The sequence below is a fragment of the Oreochromis niloticus genome, linkage group LG12 (assembly GCF_001858045.2).
Source record: "Oreochromis niloticus isolate F11D_XX linkage group LG12, O_niloticus_UMD_NMBU, whole genome shotgun sequence".
NCBI classification, from domain to species: domain Eukaryota; kingdom Metazoa; phylum Chordata; class Actinopteri; order Cichliformes; family Cichlidae; genus Oreochromis; species Oreochromis niloticus.
The window spans coordinates 29,961,695-29,979,530 of NC_031977.2; the positions used below are offsets into that span (position 1 = coordinate 29,961,695).

Here is a 17,836-nt window from a genome sequence, read left to right on the forward strand (position 1 = left end):
TCGACGTTAATATTTTCGAATGCAAACCAAAGCCACCCAAATTGCAACTAGTGAGAAGTAAGAAAGGATGATCTGTTCAAAGATCAATTGCAGTTGATCTGCAGGTCTGCCTAAGTCTTTGTTAGACTTGAGGGGGATAAGCAGCAAAACAAAATAAAGAAGAATAAAACAACAACAAAAAAAAAGAAAACTGGATTTCCATCCAAAGTCGGCAGTTTATTGATAAAATCTGCTACAGGAAAGATAATTACTGATCTGAAATTACTAGTAGTCATGTGATCACTAAAATTAAACACGGGTGTGATTGCTGCAGCTTTCCAAACACTCCATTATTGATGGACCCAATTAACATTTTTATAATGAGAGAATTAGTGTCTCATTATGAGTTTTGATAAATATTATATTGAATATGTGCACAGCTTTTGTCCTTGAACAATTAAGAGAATTTCTGAATTAATTACTTCTCAAAAATGATTAATTATTTCTTATTTGGGAGATGAAAAGAAGAGTATAATGTTATCACAGAGCCCCAGAGTCTACGTAGAGAGGGAATCACAGCAGATTGATGGAGCAACAAAAGATTAACCATTAATAGTGCAGCCTTCTTTTCTTGATAACAAATTCTCAAAAATGATTTACAGTTTTGAAACCACAGTATAGCATTATTATAGCATTCACTGAGTAGCTTTTTAAATATAATACACTATTATTTGTAGTGTTAGCAAATTAATATAACTATCCATACTGAGAAAGCTAAAGAAATATGGGTTGTAGATCTTGTTTATGTATATAAACTGAAGATGTGTAACTTCTAAGTAGGAAAGGTTTTGTCAGTTGTTGTGGTTCCCCTGTGATGCTCAAGCTCCGTTCTACCATATAAATGTTATGAAGTCCAGTGGTGGGTTTTTGCTGGGCAAAGCGATGATGTCATAATATATCATGTTTAATTCAAGTTTTGTGGCTCTGAATGTGATGCTATTGTTGTGAAATAGAAAAAAATGTTTTTCTGAGATGTTACAGGTGAATAGAAATGGTTAATCTTAGCCCATCACTACAGGGTTTCTAGGCAACATTACAACATCAGAATAAATGATATAGATAAGAACCTTATCTAAGAGGCCTAAGATCTACCTGTTTGCCAAGTTTCTTTTCTTTTTTCTTTTATTCCTTGCATTTGTTAAACTTGTTATGGCTGAGGGTGAACTTTCTGTTGCACTACTGGGTTTGCTGCATTTTTGCCTTCAAGTTGGCTTACTGATCACATCACACCTGTAAAAATATTATGTGAAATGACCTTTTGTAGTATCACACCTGGAAAACTACTGACACACTTAGCTGTACTTTGTGATCATGCCATTTAATCAGTGCTGTATGATACATTGCATTAAACTCGTTTCAACAATGGCTTTCCGAGTCAGTTATCATGCTGAGGTTAGGCATTAGCTCAAAGCAGAAATCATAATTTTCTGTCCAATATTGACATCTCATGACGAGTATTAAAGGTACATCTTCTGATTTTATGAATCCTAATGTATCACTTAATGCCATTCATTAGTAATGTTTATTAAAGCAGCTGCAGATGGTTGCTAAAGGGATGAATGAAATGGTTTTCTTGAGCCACTCATGTTACTGATTCATGAATGTATCAGCATTTTGGACAAAAATATCCACTAAACATTACGTATTTAATTTCCCAGCACTCTCTTCTGAAAATGCTGAGTCATCGAGTCATGACTACGTGAGTCACTATCTGACCATGTGAGCTGTCCCAATACGGTAGGCTGTGCCACTGATATGTTGTTTTTCAGTCTGAAGAATTAATTGTTTCATAAGCTTCACCTAGATTTACCTACCCCCCCCGATTTCTGTCTTAATTCTAATAAGTTGAATCACCAACAGTTCACACAGGATTCTACTAATGTATGAATAGTTAGCGAGGAGCAGCGAAAAGGCAGACGCCATGCTGTGCTATTATTTTCCAATCTACTTGACTTGCAGATTATGTGTTGGTAAGTCTGCAGGCTAAGTGCATGTTCAGTCAACCAAGACACCATACTTTATGTTCATCAGTGCCTTCAAGATAACCATTTAAGTCACAGACATCTGTCAACTTTGCTAGACAGCTTACAGTATAAAAGCTGTGCTCATACCTTAATGCAAAAACTGACACAAAGGGTTTCAGCATGTAAAACCAATCTGTTTCCCCCCTTTGTGATATGTCAACAAATACAAAATCACAGCTATATTTCTTGTTATAGCTGATAAAATTATTAAATCTTGTATTAACCTTTGTGTTTACAGAATCTTGACACACACTCTCCTTTTAAACTTGTTATCAGTATTCACCATATTTTGTGACAATGAGAACAGCCAGTACATTGTGATTCAATTCAATAATGAATACACTCTTTATTAAACTCTGTGGTTGTTTCGGGAGAATTAAGCATTTTGTTCTGTGAGACAGAACTCCATTTGATTGCATAGAGCAGGGGTGGGCAATCTCAGTCCACGAGGGCTGGTGTCCCTGCAGGTTTTAGATGTGTCCTCGAACCAACACAGCTGATTTAAATGGCTAAATTAGCTCCTCAACATGTCCTGAAGTTCTCCAGAGGCCTGGTAACGAACTAATCATGTGATTCAGGTGTGTTGACCCAAGGTGAGATCTAAAACCTGCAGGGACACCGGCCCTCATGGACTGAGATTGCCCACCCCTGGCATAGAGTCTCAAAACATTTTTCAAGCATTAAAGCCAAACACTTTTGATTGTTTCAGCTTTTAGGAGTTTGCTTTTGTTCTTTTGCTTAAGAGATGTCAGGCGTAAAGTGAATATAATTTATTTGTCTAAAAGTACAACAGGTTGAAGATTATGGGAAGGTGTGATTTAGAAAAATTGTACTATATGCATCATTACTTGCAGGTTTCAACACTAAAAAAAAGAATGTAAACACAATGTTGCATTGCATTAAGATTGCATCATACAGGTGTTTCTTTTTGCCAGTAGTTCTAATCTTTCTTATTCAGTAAAGGGATTTAAAATGTAAAGAAACAGTAGCACCCCACAGCATATTATATCATTGAATCATCCAAATCTTTCTCACCCTTGCTAGGATGGTTTTCTGTGACAAACACAGATGCTATAGCAGGCTCCTTGATCTCCGTGATCCCAAGGATCTTTTCTTCAGGTGAGTTTTAATTGTCTTACCTTGCTGGAGCTGTGGTGGAGTGTGTCACTGTAGATGGTGCCAGTCTCCCAGTTCTTAATCTTTATAAAGCGGGGGCATTTGGAAGGGCTGCCATTCTGCAGTGACTTAATGGGTGAGGTCCTGCCCTCAGCTGGAGGCTGTAAAAAACACAGAGACATTCACACATGACTCATTTCTTCAGACCCTTGTACTTTAACTGTCTAATATGTTCTGACCTTGGTAATACTTTTGGTGGAAACTGGACAGATTGTTTATAACTGGGAGTCATACCGAAGTAAGTTGAAAAGTGACGCAGACCTCCCACTGCCAGGAAATGGATTTGAGTGCATAAATTTGGACATGAGAGTTTGACGTAAGAATACTATGTGAAATATCTGAAAGCATTTCAACTGGCTGCCTCGCTGAACCTCAGCCCTTTGTTCTCAAGGAAAATTGATTTGTGATTGTGCTTATGTCTCTCTCACTCAGGCCTATGCACAGAAACCATCTGCATTCTTTCCTTTCTCCATTTCTCTCCAGGATAAAGGCAATCAGCATTTAACAGCAGGTTGATGGCAAGCTAACTCTAGGCTCACACGGTTTTCCAGTACTGTAGCTATTGACTGATGAATGGCTGCAATTTAACCCCAAAGCCAACTGTAAGAGCTCCTAGAGAAGGCAGCAAATGATTGCCAAAGATCAGAGTAATCAATTGCACACCTTGGAAGCTCTTTCATCATCTTCCACAGCATTGTTAGTCAAACAGTGGTGCAGCTTTTGAAATATCTGCTTGCATGCTTGCTGGAGCAATGAATACCGACAGTGTCACACTTGTGGGGTCTCACTGTCATTTGATGTCCTCTCAAACTGTAGGAAGGAGAGGGCAATTTGAATTGAATCTGATTTTACACGCACAAGTAGTGTGTTTAATGCTCGAACAACAATAACCCCCGCCGAGCACCTCAGATATGACGTGCTTATCACAGAGGTTGTGGATAAGATGAAAGATCATTGTACCATAAGGAGAATGCACATCAAACAGGCAAAGTATATCAGATGTGGAAAAATTAAGGCTTTCTGACTTTAAAAAGAAATAAAAGTCGTGTATCATTTGAATGTAAGGCTTGTTGCTCACTGGCTGGAAGATAGCTTTGGCATTTACATTTATTTCATTTTATTTTTATTTTTTATCGCCATCTGCAAGTTTCAGAGAACCGCATTTCTGTGAACAATCGCTAAATGTCACTTTTTTGTTTTTTTAATTCATTTATATATCTGTGCTGTTGCAGATTTTAAACATTTAACTGACAAAAAAATGAATTTCTTTCATTATCTGAAAAATTAAACTTTGTGGTGGATCAGTTGTTGCCTCACAGCAGACAGGTCCTGCTAGAGTCCTCCCAGTATGGGTTTTTTCTGCCATCAAGAACCTTTTAGATTAATTCTCCCCACATGTTTAACTTCCAGGTAAAATGAATTATTTTATGCGTTTGTTTATTTGATTGTATCAGCTCAAGATAGGTAAGGGGGAAAAGTGAGTGCCTAAGACTAGCCCGTTGTCACCCTTGTTATGACCCAATGTACTGTACAAAGATGGTCACTGTTTACAAATGCAAAGATAATACAACCTAAAACATAATCACACCACAGCCAGTGGTCTTAAGACACTTAAGGAATGGTGTTTCCTTCTGCTCTTCCCATAATCTGGTTGCAAGTTTTGCTATCTGTTAATTTAAACATAGTTTGGAGCGAGAATCTCAAACCACATCATGAAAGTGCATTTTTACCCAGTTTGGTCTGGGGACAAGTGAAACGGGCCACTTTCATGAATAAATCATCACTCTAAGTCTGAAAAGACATAAACATTTCTCATTGGAGGGAATAGAAGAAAGGTTTAATCTTTTTTTTTGTTTGTTTTAATCCAGTGAAGGTCTGCCTAAGTCTTTGTTAGACTTGAGGGGGATAAGCAGCAAAACAAAATAAAGAAGAATAAAACAACAACAAAAAAAAAGAAAACTGGATTTCCATCCAAAGTCGGCAGTTTATTGATAAAATCTGCTAGCAACAGCTGATATTACAGTCTTCAACCGATAATATATTTTGAATGGCAAAACTACATAAATAACATGTTCCAGTGCCTAATGTCAAAAGAGCATTTGCTGGTGCATGTATCATGCTTTATCTGTTTAAATGACCCAGTCCTCCCCATCAATAATATGTTATGCATATTGTTGAAAAGATATTACACACAGACTTATCTCTTATTTTAAATCCCATTATCCATTATGAGACCTCAATATCTAGAATAAGGTGTGGTTATGTCAGAAGGGAGGATCCATGGTGCTAGGAATTAAGATAATTGAAGCTAATTAGATGAAAATGATTTCATAATGGGGCATAATCATTTTCTGGTAAATGTGGTTATGCAGTAAAGTTCCCCACCCACCCAAACATTATTTAAAACCCTCTGATGGGAAATCAAGATGAAGCGCACAGGACAGATGTAGATATGAATAGAGAAATGAAAGAAATTGAGAGCTTGAGAGATGAGATATTTTCTACAGTTTGGAATTTGAAGACAAATACATTTCTGATTTGACAATTGATGCCTTCTTAAGTGATGATTAAGCCATAATGTGCAAAAAGGGGAAAAAAAAGGAAGCACAGAGGCATATTTTCTGTTTTCAGTGGAGTATCAAAGTTGGTGACTCCATAAATCACTAGATGGTTGAATATGAGAGAACGTCCCACCACCTTGCCTTTGCAGCTTATTACACATTAAATTATGCAGAAGCTTAAGTGAGAGACACATGGAAAATCCTTCACCAAAGTGAGAAAACTAATTTGCAGGGCATCAATGTGTCACTTAAAATCTTTGTAGTCAAAAAAGGAAAAAAATCATTCCCATTTTCTGAAACTATTTAACTTTTGTGTTTTTAATGAACTTAGTGTTGGTCTTGAGTCTGTCACATTAAGTACTTAGCAGGGAGCCATCAAAGTTAGTATCAGTGTCTAGCAAAACGCCTGGAGGGGAGGTTCCTGCTGCATGAGTCAGTACACAGATACTGGACACACATTGATTCCAGTTCCCAGACACACATTCTCACAGGCAGATAGGCTTCCTCAACTTTAGCAACTACACACTACAATGAAAGACATATGGCTTCTTACTCCATTATACATTTCCACTCTGTTATCAAGCACCATCCATATCTCCCCTCCCTCCCACTTTCTAACCCTCTCGTACATATATTCTCTCAAGCATCCACATTAACACTCTCTCCTGTGGAGGTCTGAGAGGATGGATCAATTTAAGAGGGGTCACATTTGATGGTGCGAGACAGATCAGCAGCTGCACGCATTCATTAGGCCATCCTGTCTCATTGATGGGGCCTTGAAGTGGGATAACCATGTGCAGATTACTATCCATATCGCTGACATTTAGACCTGTGGCCAGATCCTTCTGTGTAGAAGGCATAAGCTGGATTTAATGCTGCACAATCTTGCTGATGGTTGGATCTAATGTCTAGGTGATAGGATCTTAAGCAAAGGCTTTGCACAATATACGAAGAACACGAATGTGCGTGCTCAGTTTGTGAACGCATGGGACCATAGAACACTGTGGATGATCGTTTTAAGGGCATAGAACCATAAAGGCAGTCACAGATTCACATGCATCACACAGCTGAACTAACCAAGCCTGCACAGGAAGACTCACACACACGTACACACAGAACAAAAAACGTTTATTTTCCAAATTCTTGATCTATCAAAGTATAGATGAAAAACTTATGCTTACACCTGCTTTCTTTCACTCTAAATCATTTCAAGGGCTGGGAATTTGTTTCACTTTACCTTGTCAGTGTCAGCATTGTTAAGCACCACCGGCATGTTTTCCAGCATTCTGTCATTATCTGGCACCAGCTGTGGGGATGTGCCATTTCCCACGCCAAGGTCCCTAGAAGTCAGATACAATTTTCTGTCAGGTGTATAAACTCGCATCTGGTGCAAACTAATCTTTCATTTTAATTTAAAACCTCATCCAAGACATGCATACACATACACAGTAAACAAGCATTCCTTTTTGCAAAGAACAAACAAAAAAAAGATCTGTAGACACTCTAAAATGCTGTTAAACAAGGAAACCCTGTACAATTTTTAAAAGCTCTGCACACCCACGAAGGAATTTCTCTGTTCAGAACATAGTGGGTGCACAAAGACAGGCATACCTCAACGTTTCAGTCAGACACATTTATGCGACTACACTTTTACACAGATTTTAAGTTCATTTCAAAAGTGTTTCTGCTACTTTTAATTTGTTAATTTGATCTGAAAATACTTTGGAAGTTTATGCAAATAAGTGGTAGTGAAAAAACATCAGTTTAGGATCTCTTGCCTATGTGATCTTTGTTTAGAAATTCAGGTGTTTATTACTAGTTCCATTTTACAGCCTAAACTGTTTATGTGTGTAATAGGAAGAAAATACAGATTTAAGTGTTTTCCTGAATCGAAAATCAGACAGAGATACATAAACAGATGGTGAATCAAGGTGACTGACCACGGATCTGTTTTTCTTTCAGTAAATAGCCCTACAGTATGAACGGCTGTTATTCATCAGAGATAAAAGAAAAACATATGAACAGTGAGAGCTCTCTCTGAGCTGTAACTATCTAATCCTAAGAGATTGAATGAGAAAGGGGGGAAGGGATATCCCTGAGCTGCCGCTCTCGCAAACCATATGAGACCAAAGTCGTCTTTGTGTGATTTCAAGTTTGCGTTCCTCCAATCGAAAGCGCCCACGCACATTGTGCCTCCTACTTTCTTGCACACTCCCCCTCCCCACCCCCATAAGCATGCGTGCATGCTAATTGTAAATTCTCACAGGCATCCTTTCTCCCTTTCACACCCCCTGTCACACTGTATCTCTTTATTGCCGCAATTTGCGAGATCATATTCATCCCCACAAATCGGAGGTGGAGTTCAAACATGCAGAAACAATGAGTGAAGTTGCATGTGTCATTTGTCATTAAGTCTGACTCAACCTCATGCTTAATTGTGAAACTGTAATTGCTTCTCCTCTGAAAACAAGCAACACGGGCTATAATGTGAGTTTATTCTCTGTGCAAATAGGTATCATTTGCAAAGAAAAAAAAGGACCAGACATTAAAAAATATATTAATATTATTCATCACTCTAACCTTTCTCTCCTCAGCATCTCTTTAGAAATAATTTTCCAACAGCAAAATAGAATTAAGTTAACTGACTCTTACCAGTGCTGAACAAATCTCAGCATGCACAATCAAATGTATTTAAATCCCTATTTGTGGGAGCACAGGTGGCAGCATTAGGTACGGCTGTTTAACCATACACTTTGCTGTTCTTGCGTTGAGGTTTTTCCTTTTGTTGTGTTTTTTCAGAGCACATGTTTCTTAAGAAGGCAATGGATCAGTCAAAGGGTATTTATGAAAGAGAGGAGGATGCGCATGGATTGGTCAAGAATGAGATATTGATTCAAGGAGACTGCAGCCTCAATTTGATTTCAATTGGTCGTGGGAGTACAATGGTAGATAACTGAGACGCCGATAACAGTACACTGTGCAGAGCATTTAGTCAGAATCGAGGATGTTATATTACCCCCGACTTAGAAGCCTTGCGAAAAACTCATCTAGAGGGAAAACTTAAACAAACTACAAGAAATCCAAGTCTTCCTCAATAAATCACAAAATAAAAGTGAAATGTGTAAAATAAACAGAATTGCTACCAGTTTTGCACTTTTTCAAAACTACTGTTATGCATAAATACCGCAGGACCTGAAGTCTATATCCAAGAGGGGCTGTTCATAAAAAGCTCAGCTCTCTTACAAACTGATAGACAACGACAATTTTTTTTTCTGTAAAGCTTTATGTTACAGAAAACTAATTAATTATCCATGATTAATGTAGGAAGTTGTATCCATTACTGATAAAGCACTTGTCTACTGGGAAATGCTCACATGCTGTGTATTTTAATCCTGGTTAAACAGCCTCAATGCATACAGAGTGCAATAAGCAAAAAGAAAAAAAAGTAAAAAGATAAGTAGCTTTACATCTTTAAAGCTACTTTTAAAAAGCAAAAGTTAACTGTTTAAAAGATGTATTTGTAAGCCTACATAAAGCAGCTGGTTCAGCAGTCGAAGAATATCGACTGAATTGGTCCTGAGAAATGTTGTGAGCAATTTTATTTTAAGTGAGGCTTGCTAGAGACCAGCAGGCAGACGATAATTACTTGGCACTGTAAGCTGAGTCATATTAGTTGAATGAGAGACTGTCTATTACAGCTAATTAACACAGATGCGTCAGGTAGTTCAGAATCTGCGGGGTGGCAGAGTGAACAGGGATACTTTCAATCACAAGACCAGGTGCAAGTTCTTGTGTCAGCCAATAGCCACCATCTTTAAGAGTCCTTGAACTGCATCCTGAGTCTAATTCTATCTGGGCTCTGACTGCAACCCTCACTGTGAAGAGGATGGTGGACAAAGACACTTTAACTAAGGGATCAATAAGGTTGTATCACATCACAAATTACCAGGCCACTTGAATCTCGGCATCTCTTCTCCCAGCATTCCTCTGGCCTTCTCCATTGATCTCCTTTTTGCTGTTTTTGATGAGGCGCAGCACTGGTTCAATCTCCTTCAGCAGTTCATTGTTTTCCTCCAGCCCGTTGCACAGGAGAGCTCCACGGCCCCCATCCCTCATCAGCAGGGGGTCCTGGCCTTGCATGCCTCCCCTCTGTAGGAGGGTCTGGGTGATGGATGGAGAGGAGAGGTTCTCAATGGCTCTTAGCTGGTTATCCTTGTTGACCTGTTGCTGTTGCCCAGGGCTCAATGCGTTGAGAGGGGACCACTGCTCGTAGGACTTTGATGACGGTAACACAGGGCGTGTGACCCTCACTGTACGCTGGCGCCCATCTCCACACAGCGTGGTCTCCAGGTGTGTGGTGAATCCCTCAGGCCCACGGAGAATCAGCACGGCATGGCTCTCAGGCATCACATTCTTCAGTGTCTCCAGGGCCCGTTCGTATGACAGATCCACCAGGGGCTTGTTGTTGACTGCCAGCACAATGTCGCCCACTTGCACCAGGCCACACTCCTCAGCTGCTCCACCACGGATGAGGTCTGACACAATGACAGGTGGCTTGGAAACTCTTTGCTTCACCAGGAAGCCCAGACCGCCAACCTTCCTCTTAAAAAGGCGCACTGAGATGATGTTGGGCTGGAGCTGGCACACTGTAGGCTCCGACTCCTGCATGGTGCCTGTGTATTATTGTGTGTAATTGTGTGTGGTTGTCTGTGTGTGTGTAAGTGTGTCCTCAGGAAGATTTCTGGAAAGCAACAGAAGGAGAAAGAGGAGGAGGGAAATAAAAGTTCTATTAGTTTTGGATGAAATTACATTGACAGCATGATTTGTTTACAGTGTGTTAATTTAACATCAGTCAGAGAGGGGTATATGAGTCATTAAAGCAGAGTGCTTTCACAAGGTAATGTTACACAGATCATTAAGTCCTGCTGAGCTACAAATGTAAAATACTGTCATAAACATGAAAAGCATATTATCCAACTTATCACACGACCATGTTCTGTAATTTTTAAAAAGCAAATATTGAGTATATAAAAACTGAAAGATTAATTGCACTTTGGAAAGTCAATATTTGATTTCTCTAGTGGAAAAATGTCCTGCTGCATTTGAACAAGAACCTGGTACAATTCGGTCTTATTTCTTTTTCTTAATACATCATGCTCTGGAATCGAGTTGATGCACCAGTGACAGTGATCTAATAATATTTTCTCTGATCTCTATGATTTCCTGGGGGTACTCGATATAATGAATAATTTACATATACTTTGCATGCACAGGATTGGTGTACTTATATATGGTAGAATTGCTGCTTTTACCATTAGAAACACAGGTAAGGTAATAGCTAAGGTTTTACTTCTGTTTGAGGTTTCAGCAATTAAAACACACACACACACACACACACACACACACACACACACACACACACACACCAGCCCTGTTTTTCGCGTCTGTAGTGCATTGTCTCATACATGCTTAATTGCCTCTGTACTTCCAATGAACTTTACAGACGATTAAAAAAACCGTGCCAGTCTTCACGACGCTACAATAATGCGTTTACCTCTTTGATGCAACGCCACTACACTTGTTCTTTGAAATCGTTACATCTGGTCGCGTGGGTGATCGCGCCTGCAAATGTACAGTAGGAACTCAAGTAAAGCTGCTCAGTGCGCCCGCTACGCAGACAGTAAAGAAAGGCAGGCATGCTGCTGCATAGCAGAAATAATTCAGCACCAAGGTCAGCGCCCCATCTGAAAGCTGACGGTCTTCACATTCCAGTTTTGGTTTAAAAAAAATCTAGAGAGGGTTTTTTTGAACTCTTGCCTACTTGTCAGAAATGCAATTGACTGAAAATCAACTTCTCCAAAGCTCTCATGACAATATGCACGTTTCCTAATATTTGCTAAAGGCATGTAAACCTTTTAGTTGAATCAGTTCATCAAACAACCACTGCCGTATAAGTGAAATCACACATTCCGGGGGGCGGGGTCATGGCTTCAGTTCATAGCTTTGGGAAAAACTGCCGCTAATCCATAAATATTAGCTTAGCGCTCCTGAGGTGCTGGGGTAACTTTTATAGGCTGGGCGGCCCTTTAATCCACCTTTGTAGCTGCACCCCACTAAGATAGGAAATTGCCAATAACAGACGTGGAAAGTGATGGAAATGTGCTCTGAATATGAGGATTAAAATCTTTTTTGAGATTGCCGCTCTGTCTGGTTTGGGCAGTATGATTATCTGTTAGGCAACATAGTGGTCATAGTCGTCTAAATGTTAACTAGGTTACAATGCTATTATCTAGAGTGGGCAAACAACTGTTTACTAAGCTGTATGCAATGTGGCATATAGCTTGCCCGTATTGGTTGACAAATGTGTACGTACATATATCTGACTCAAATCACGATCTACTGTAATAATCCAGAGTTATTTAGGTAATTGTTAGGTATTCTTTAATTCTTAATGTTCTTGGTAACTCCTGGTTGAGTTTGTTTCTGTAAAGTTTACATGTATGTTTTCATTTTTAATAACTTATTTCTAATAATTTACAGTTTGAAGGGATAAACTGCCCACTTATAACTGATTTTTACACCAAAGTTTTCAATATGGCGTGAACCTTTTCCACTGAGAGAAAAGGGGGATCGGAGGTCGTCTCCTCTCAAGGAGCCAGTGACAGTATTAAAAACTTTACTAATGCTGTTTATGTTGTGCTCACATGTTGTTCATAAAAGTTGCCACGAAGAAAATGAATGAACTGGGTACCAGGCAGTATTATTTTAACAGGTCGACCCCTTATACCTCAGTGCCATGTTGTTAAAGGGAACATCGAGGCTGCACATAATAAATAATGTTAGGGTGATAATATGGACAGAACAGTATTGTTTTAGCGGATTAAGAGATTATCCGTCAAAGCATCAACCAAACACACAGGTGAGATTTATTTCGGGAACTGTCCCCACTCTGCTTGCAGAAGCAACAAAACGAACAAATGAGAAGTTTATAAAAAAAAAATACCTATACTAAGGTAAAAGATTAATAAATAAATAAAATTAACAAATACAATCAAAAAACCGAGAACAAAATTACACATTTTTTCAATACCCCCTAGCTGTGAAAGCAAAAATGTCTGATTTCTGTTGTCAAGTCCAAAAGCGAAACTGCGTGTTGCTAAGAAAAACACTTGCCAATGCTCGGGAAACACAGATTAACTGAGAAAGAAGACCAAATGACATCGATTAAATGTCGAGCAACATCTAGCTTAAAAATGCCCTTTATTACTTTTTGAAAAATCTAAGGGCAAATGCATTCAAAACTGTAGAATAATTTTATTTTCCACTGCTCCTTTCACTGAATGCATTCGACAGAAATGCGTAAGATGTTTACCTAGACCGCGGATATAGTGTTTATTTTTCTCAGCAACAAGTTCTGGTGACACTTCTGCTACCAGAAATAAAAATAAAATAAAATAAAAAACAGCAGCAAAGGGCTGCCAAATCTACTGCTGTGCATGACAAATAATTTTGAAATAAAACTGGTTTTCACATTAGTTTAAGAGCGCTCCATTTATTCTTAAGCTCTTCGTCACCGTCCACCAGCGGAATGCACAGCCCCATTTTCCACGGAGACAGAAGAAAAAATAAAGGGAGCACAGTGAAGTAAAACAAGAACTCACCCCTGAGTTAAGGTCGCCGGCACAACGACCTGCTGCGGTGAACTTGGGATAAAACTCCTGTGCTCCTGCTTCTCGGCTTCAGCAGCGGCTACACAGCTCTTTCATCCAAAGACGTCTCCAAGTCGCTGAAACGCGCTCTGCCTCTCTAGAGACGAGGCACGCTTGTGCCTTTCTGCTCACCGGGGCTCTTTATAAATACAGAGCAACGGGAGACACTGTGACGAGCTCGGAGAGAACCGTGCGCGGGCATTTAAATGAACTGTAGGTGGGTTTAGTTATCTCGGATATCGTCATCACTCAGCATGCAAGTGGTCATGTGCCAAAAAGTGATTCCCAGGGTTTCGTGCTTTTTTTCTTTCCTTTTTTCAGTATCTAATATCCTCTTTTTTGATAAATACACAGTGGTTAACAGGGATTTATATATATAAAATAAAGAAATGATCTGTTTTGCAAATATACTTATAACTCTGCATTATTGTACATGTGTGTCCTACTTGAAATGCCTTTATAGAGCTGTCCTGTTACATTTGTTGCAATTTCTGCTGCCATCTTGGTCAGGTCTCTCTTGAAAAAGATTTAATCTCGATGAGACACATACATATAAAAATCAGTTTGCCATAAAATGATTGCAGCTTCTACCTTGTGATGGAAATTTTCTTACTGGTTTTAAATGGCTTTATATTATTCACAAGAGATATGTTTTGAAGATAGATCAACAAACTATTGTCAACAGTTTAAAGCAATCCACTCCTCAAAAAGCCGAGAAGAACAGTGGGCACTAAAAGAGAACAACAAGGTAAAACATGCAAATGTCCATACACTCAAAAGCCTGATTGATGCTTTGGGTTACAATATGGGTTGAGTATCTTGCCCAAAGATACTTTGGCATGTGGACTGTGGGAGTCAGAGATCAGTCTTCCAAAGTTCCAGTTGGTAGACCACTCACTTTACCACCTGAGCCACAGTCACCCTAAAATTAAAATGACATTAAAAACTCATGGCATATATTTGGCATTGCCTCAAGTATCATGACTCATCATGATCCTGCAGAAACTCCTCACAGTCCATACTTCTCCAGGAACTACAGTGGACACTAAAACAGAAAAACAAAACATAGTTATCACTGAGCTCTTGAACACAGCAATTTCAAAAGTGTTAAATGTTTTGGTGTTAGACTTCTTTCAAAAGTAGAGTTAATTTTACTCTAAGTAGAGTCACATTCTTTTAATGTAACTCTGAGGTGTAAAATGATAGTTGTTAAAATCGAGTGTTAAAAATGAGTGTTTCTATGTCAAATCTGGAGGTGTTACAATGGAAACTTTAACTCTTGACCTCTTAACTCCAAACTCCTAGAGGGGCTATGACACAAATAGAGTAAATTCACAGACTCCGCCCCTAGCACCACAGGTTCCAATCGAAGTTGAAGTGAAGTCGTTTCAGAACATTTTGCTCTACATATTTCTGAGTTGTTTGCCATGCTTGGTAAGTCATTTTTTTCTGAGATTGTTTCAATTATTATTATTAGGTTTTACTTCTGTGGCTTTTTGGAGTTGAGACAAAGCTGTGTGAAAGGCATTAGCCATGTTGTCTGTGAAGGTTCTCAGTCATCCAGGTCATCGTAGTCAAAGGAGTTTGCGAAGAAAAGCGTCTGGACTTCTTTAAGTTGCTTGAAGACGTTTCACCTCTCATCCGAGAAGCTTCTTCAATTCTAAGGTCAAATGGCCGAGAGTCCCAGATTTAAACCCAGTGGGAGTATCCCCCCCAAAGAGGGACAAAGGACCCCCTGGTGATCCTCTAATCACATGAGCCAAGGTGTGAAAGCGGGTGTGGGACCTAATCAGCCAGGGTTTCGGGTGAGCTCATTGTGAAACCTGGCCCCACCCTATCATGTGATTTCCTGAGGTCAGATGGCCCAGGATGTGAGTGGGCGTTAAGGCGTCTGGGGAGGGAACTCAAAACTGGATTATAGATGGCAGACAGTTGGTGTCGTAAACCACCGCCTCTGTTCAAAGATGGTCGCTCACAGTGGACATAGATGGCCTCTTTCACTTCTCTTTCAAACCATCTGTCCTCTCTGTCCCTCCCCAGACGCCTTAACTCTGGCCCACTCACATCCTGGGCCATCTGACCTCAGGAATTCACATAACAAGGTGGGGCCAGGTTTCACAATGAGCTCACCCGGAACCCTGGCTGATTAGGTCCCACACCCGCTTTCACACCTTGGCTCATGTGATTAGAGGATCACCAGGGGGATCAGTTCAGTTTTATTTTCATTCTTGAGCACTTTGATTTGACTATGGAAAACCTGGGCTTTATTGTTTTTGCTTCTGAATGACTCCTCTGGGTACCTAACTCACCATCCTAACATGAGCCCTTACTGCCCTTCTACATGTGTTACTGTTTGGCTGGTTAACTTACTAAAACAAAATGCAGATATTCAAGGTGTATCTGCCTTTTCAAGTTGCCGGCAGTATACACAGTGCCAGGCAGGTAACCACTGGTGCTTTTCTGGCACTGGGTTGTGCATAGTCACTCTGTGGCTTGCTGGCTAATGTGGTTTAACCTGCATGTGTGAACAAATGGAGAAAACTACGATTACCAATAACAAGGACTGCAACAGGACTGGTTAAATCATTCCTATTAATAAAACTTCTGTGTTCAATAATTCGTTCTTTTAGACGATGGGATGTTTCTTCTATGTATATTTTACTGCATGGGCAATGTATCATGTAGACGAGCTTTTAGTTTTGCAGGTGATAAAGCCTTTTATGTCAGTGATGTTACCACTAGTAGGGTCTTTATATGATTTTACATTTTTAATGTATTGGTAACTGATGCAAAACCCACATTTAAAATTACCTTGTAGTTTAAGAGTTATCAAGGTTTTTTCTGGAGTTTTAGGGTCCCGGACAGCTCTAACAAGCCTATCTCTAATGTTTTTATTTCTCTTATAAGTTATCACTGGGAGGGTTTAGAAATTCCCTTGTAAATTTGGATCTCTTTGAAGGATATGCCAAAATTTGTTTAATGTTCCTGGTTTTTAGTGTAAAGTTTGTACAAAAACAAACTTTGATTTAAGTTTTGGTGTCATGGTCCTGGGTCGAGCGACCCAGTGTTTGGGTTTATGTATCTTTTATATCCTTTTGTGCCTTAGCTTAGTTCACCTTGCTTATTTCTAGATTGCAATTTAGCCTTGTTCCCTTATGTCATCTCCCCCTGCACTTAGTCTCCCTGGTTTCTGCGTCTACGTTTCTTGTCTATGCAGCTATGTTAAGTTCATGTCATATTTTATCTCCACGTCTAATCTCCATGTTTCCTGTTTTACTTTGAAAGTCTGTATTCTATGTCAGTGTATTTAGTTTCACTTCTCCTGTCCTGTTGTTAGGTTCATGTGTGTCAGCTGTGTTCCCATGTGTGGCCACTTCCCCTGATTATCCCTCATGTGTATTTAGTCTCTGTGTTTCATGCAGTCTGTGTCGTGTCGTCTGTGTTCCCACCCGCCATGTTGTCACAGCCAGTCTTAGTATTCTTAGTTATGGTTTCCTGTGCCTTCATAGTTTTTTCCTAGCTTCACTTTCCCAGTTTAGTTACCTTGTTTGCACTCCTTGTCACCAGCCACAATAAAGGCTCGCTTTCAGTTAAGTTTACTCCAGTCTACTCTCGTGTGTTCGCACCTGGGTCCACCACACACACCACCGCACGGTCTGCCCCCTCAGATCGTGACATTTGGAGGTTACTTAGTTTCTAAATATAAAATCCTGCTTCTTAAATCCACCTTCTTTTCTGCTGATCTTAGCCAAGCATCTTTACAAGGGATTTTTAAAGAACCACCAATGGATATCTACTGAACATGTTCATATTATTTCAACCACCTGACATATATTTCACTTAAAAAGTATACAAAATGAGAGAAATGAAAACTAAAACTGAAAAGTATCTCCGACAAAAAACGATGTAGCAGATGTCCTGACTGGGTTCTCCAGAGTTTTGTATACACGGTTTAGGTAAAAATGAAAAAGATTGAGGTTTTAAATTTAGTTCGGCATTAATTGTTGTCTGCGTTCTTCAGTTGTTTTAGAGAGCACCATTTTAACAAACATGTTCGGGTAGAATATTGCCTTTAAATATGGGCATTGGATTCTTATCTGGAATTTTCTTTTGGGAAAATACACAAGTTATGGCTCAAAAATGATTCTTCTTTTTTGCTGTGCTGCAATTGATTACCAGATTATTTGAGTAATTAATTAGTGCACAACTAATTTTTATTAAATCTCCACACAGGATATGCTTGTGAAGGTGGAATATGGGGGAGAGTAGAAGTGCGTTGAAGTTCCATAAAGTGATGAATGGAGGACATGCATATTGAATTGAAGAA

The 17,836-nt window shown here is 39.4% G+C and overlaps 1 protein-coding gene across 1 annotated transcript in view; it reads right to left on the reverse strand.

The window, feature by feature from the left end:
- nos1 (nitric oxide synthase 1 (neuronal)) overlaps window positions 1-13,690 on the reverse strand; it is a 44,200-nt gene extending 30,510 nt beyond the window's left edge. The window contains exons 1-4 of the mRNA XM_013276860.3: window positions 13,462-13,690; window positions 9,747-10,541; window positions 7,038-7,140; window positions 3,203-3,340 (exon numbers count right to left, since the gene is read on the reverse strand). Of these exons, the coding sequence (XP_013132314.1) occupies window positions 3,203-3,340; window positions 7,038-7,140; window positions 9,747-10,468 (963 nt within the window). The 5' untranslated portion in view covers window positions 10,469-10,541; window positions 13,462-13,690. The remainder of the gene's footprint in view (window positions 1-3,202; window positions 3,341-7,037; window positions 7,141-9,746; window positions 10,542-13,461) is intronic.
- Window positions 13,691-17,836: the final 4,146 nt, after the last annotated feature.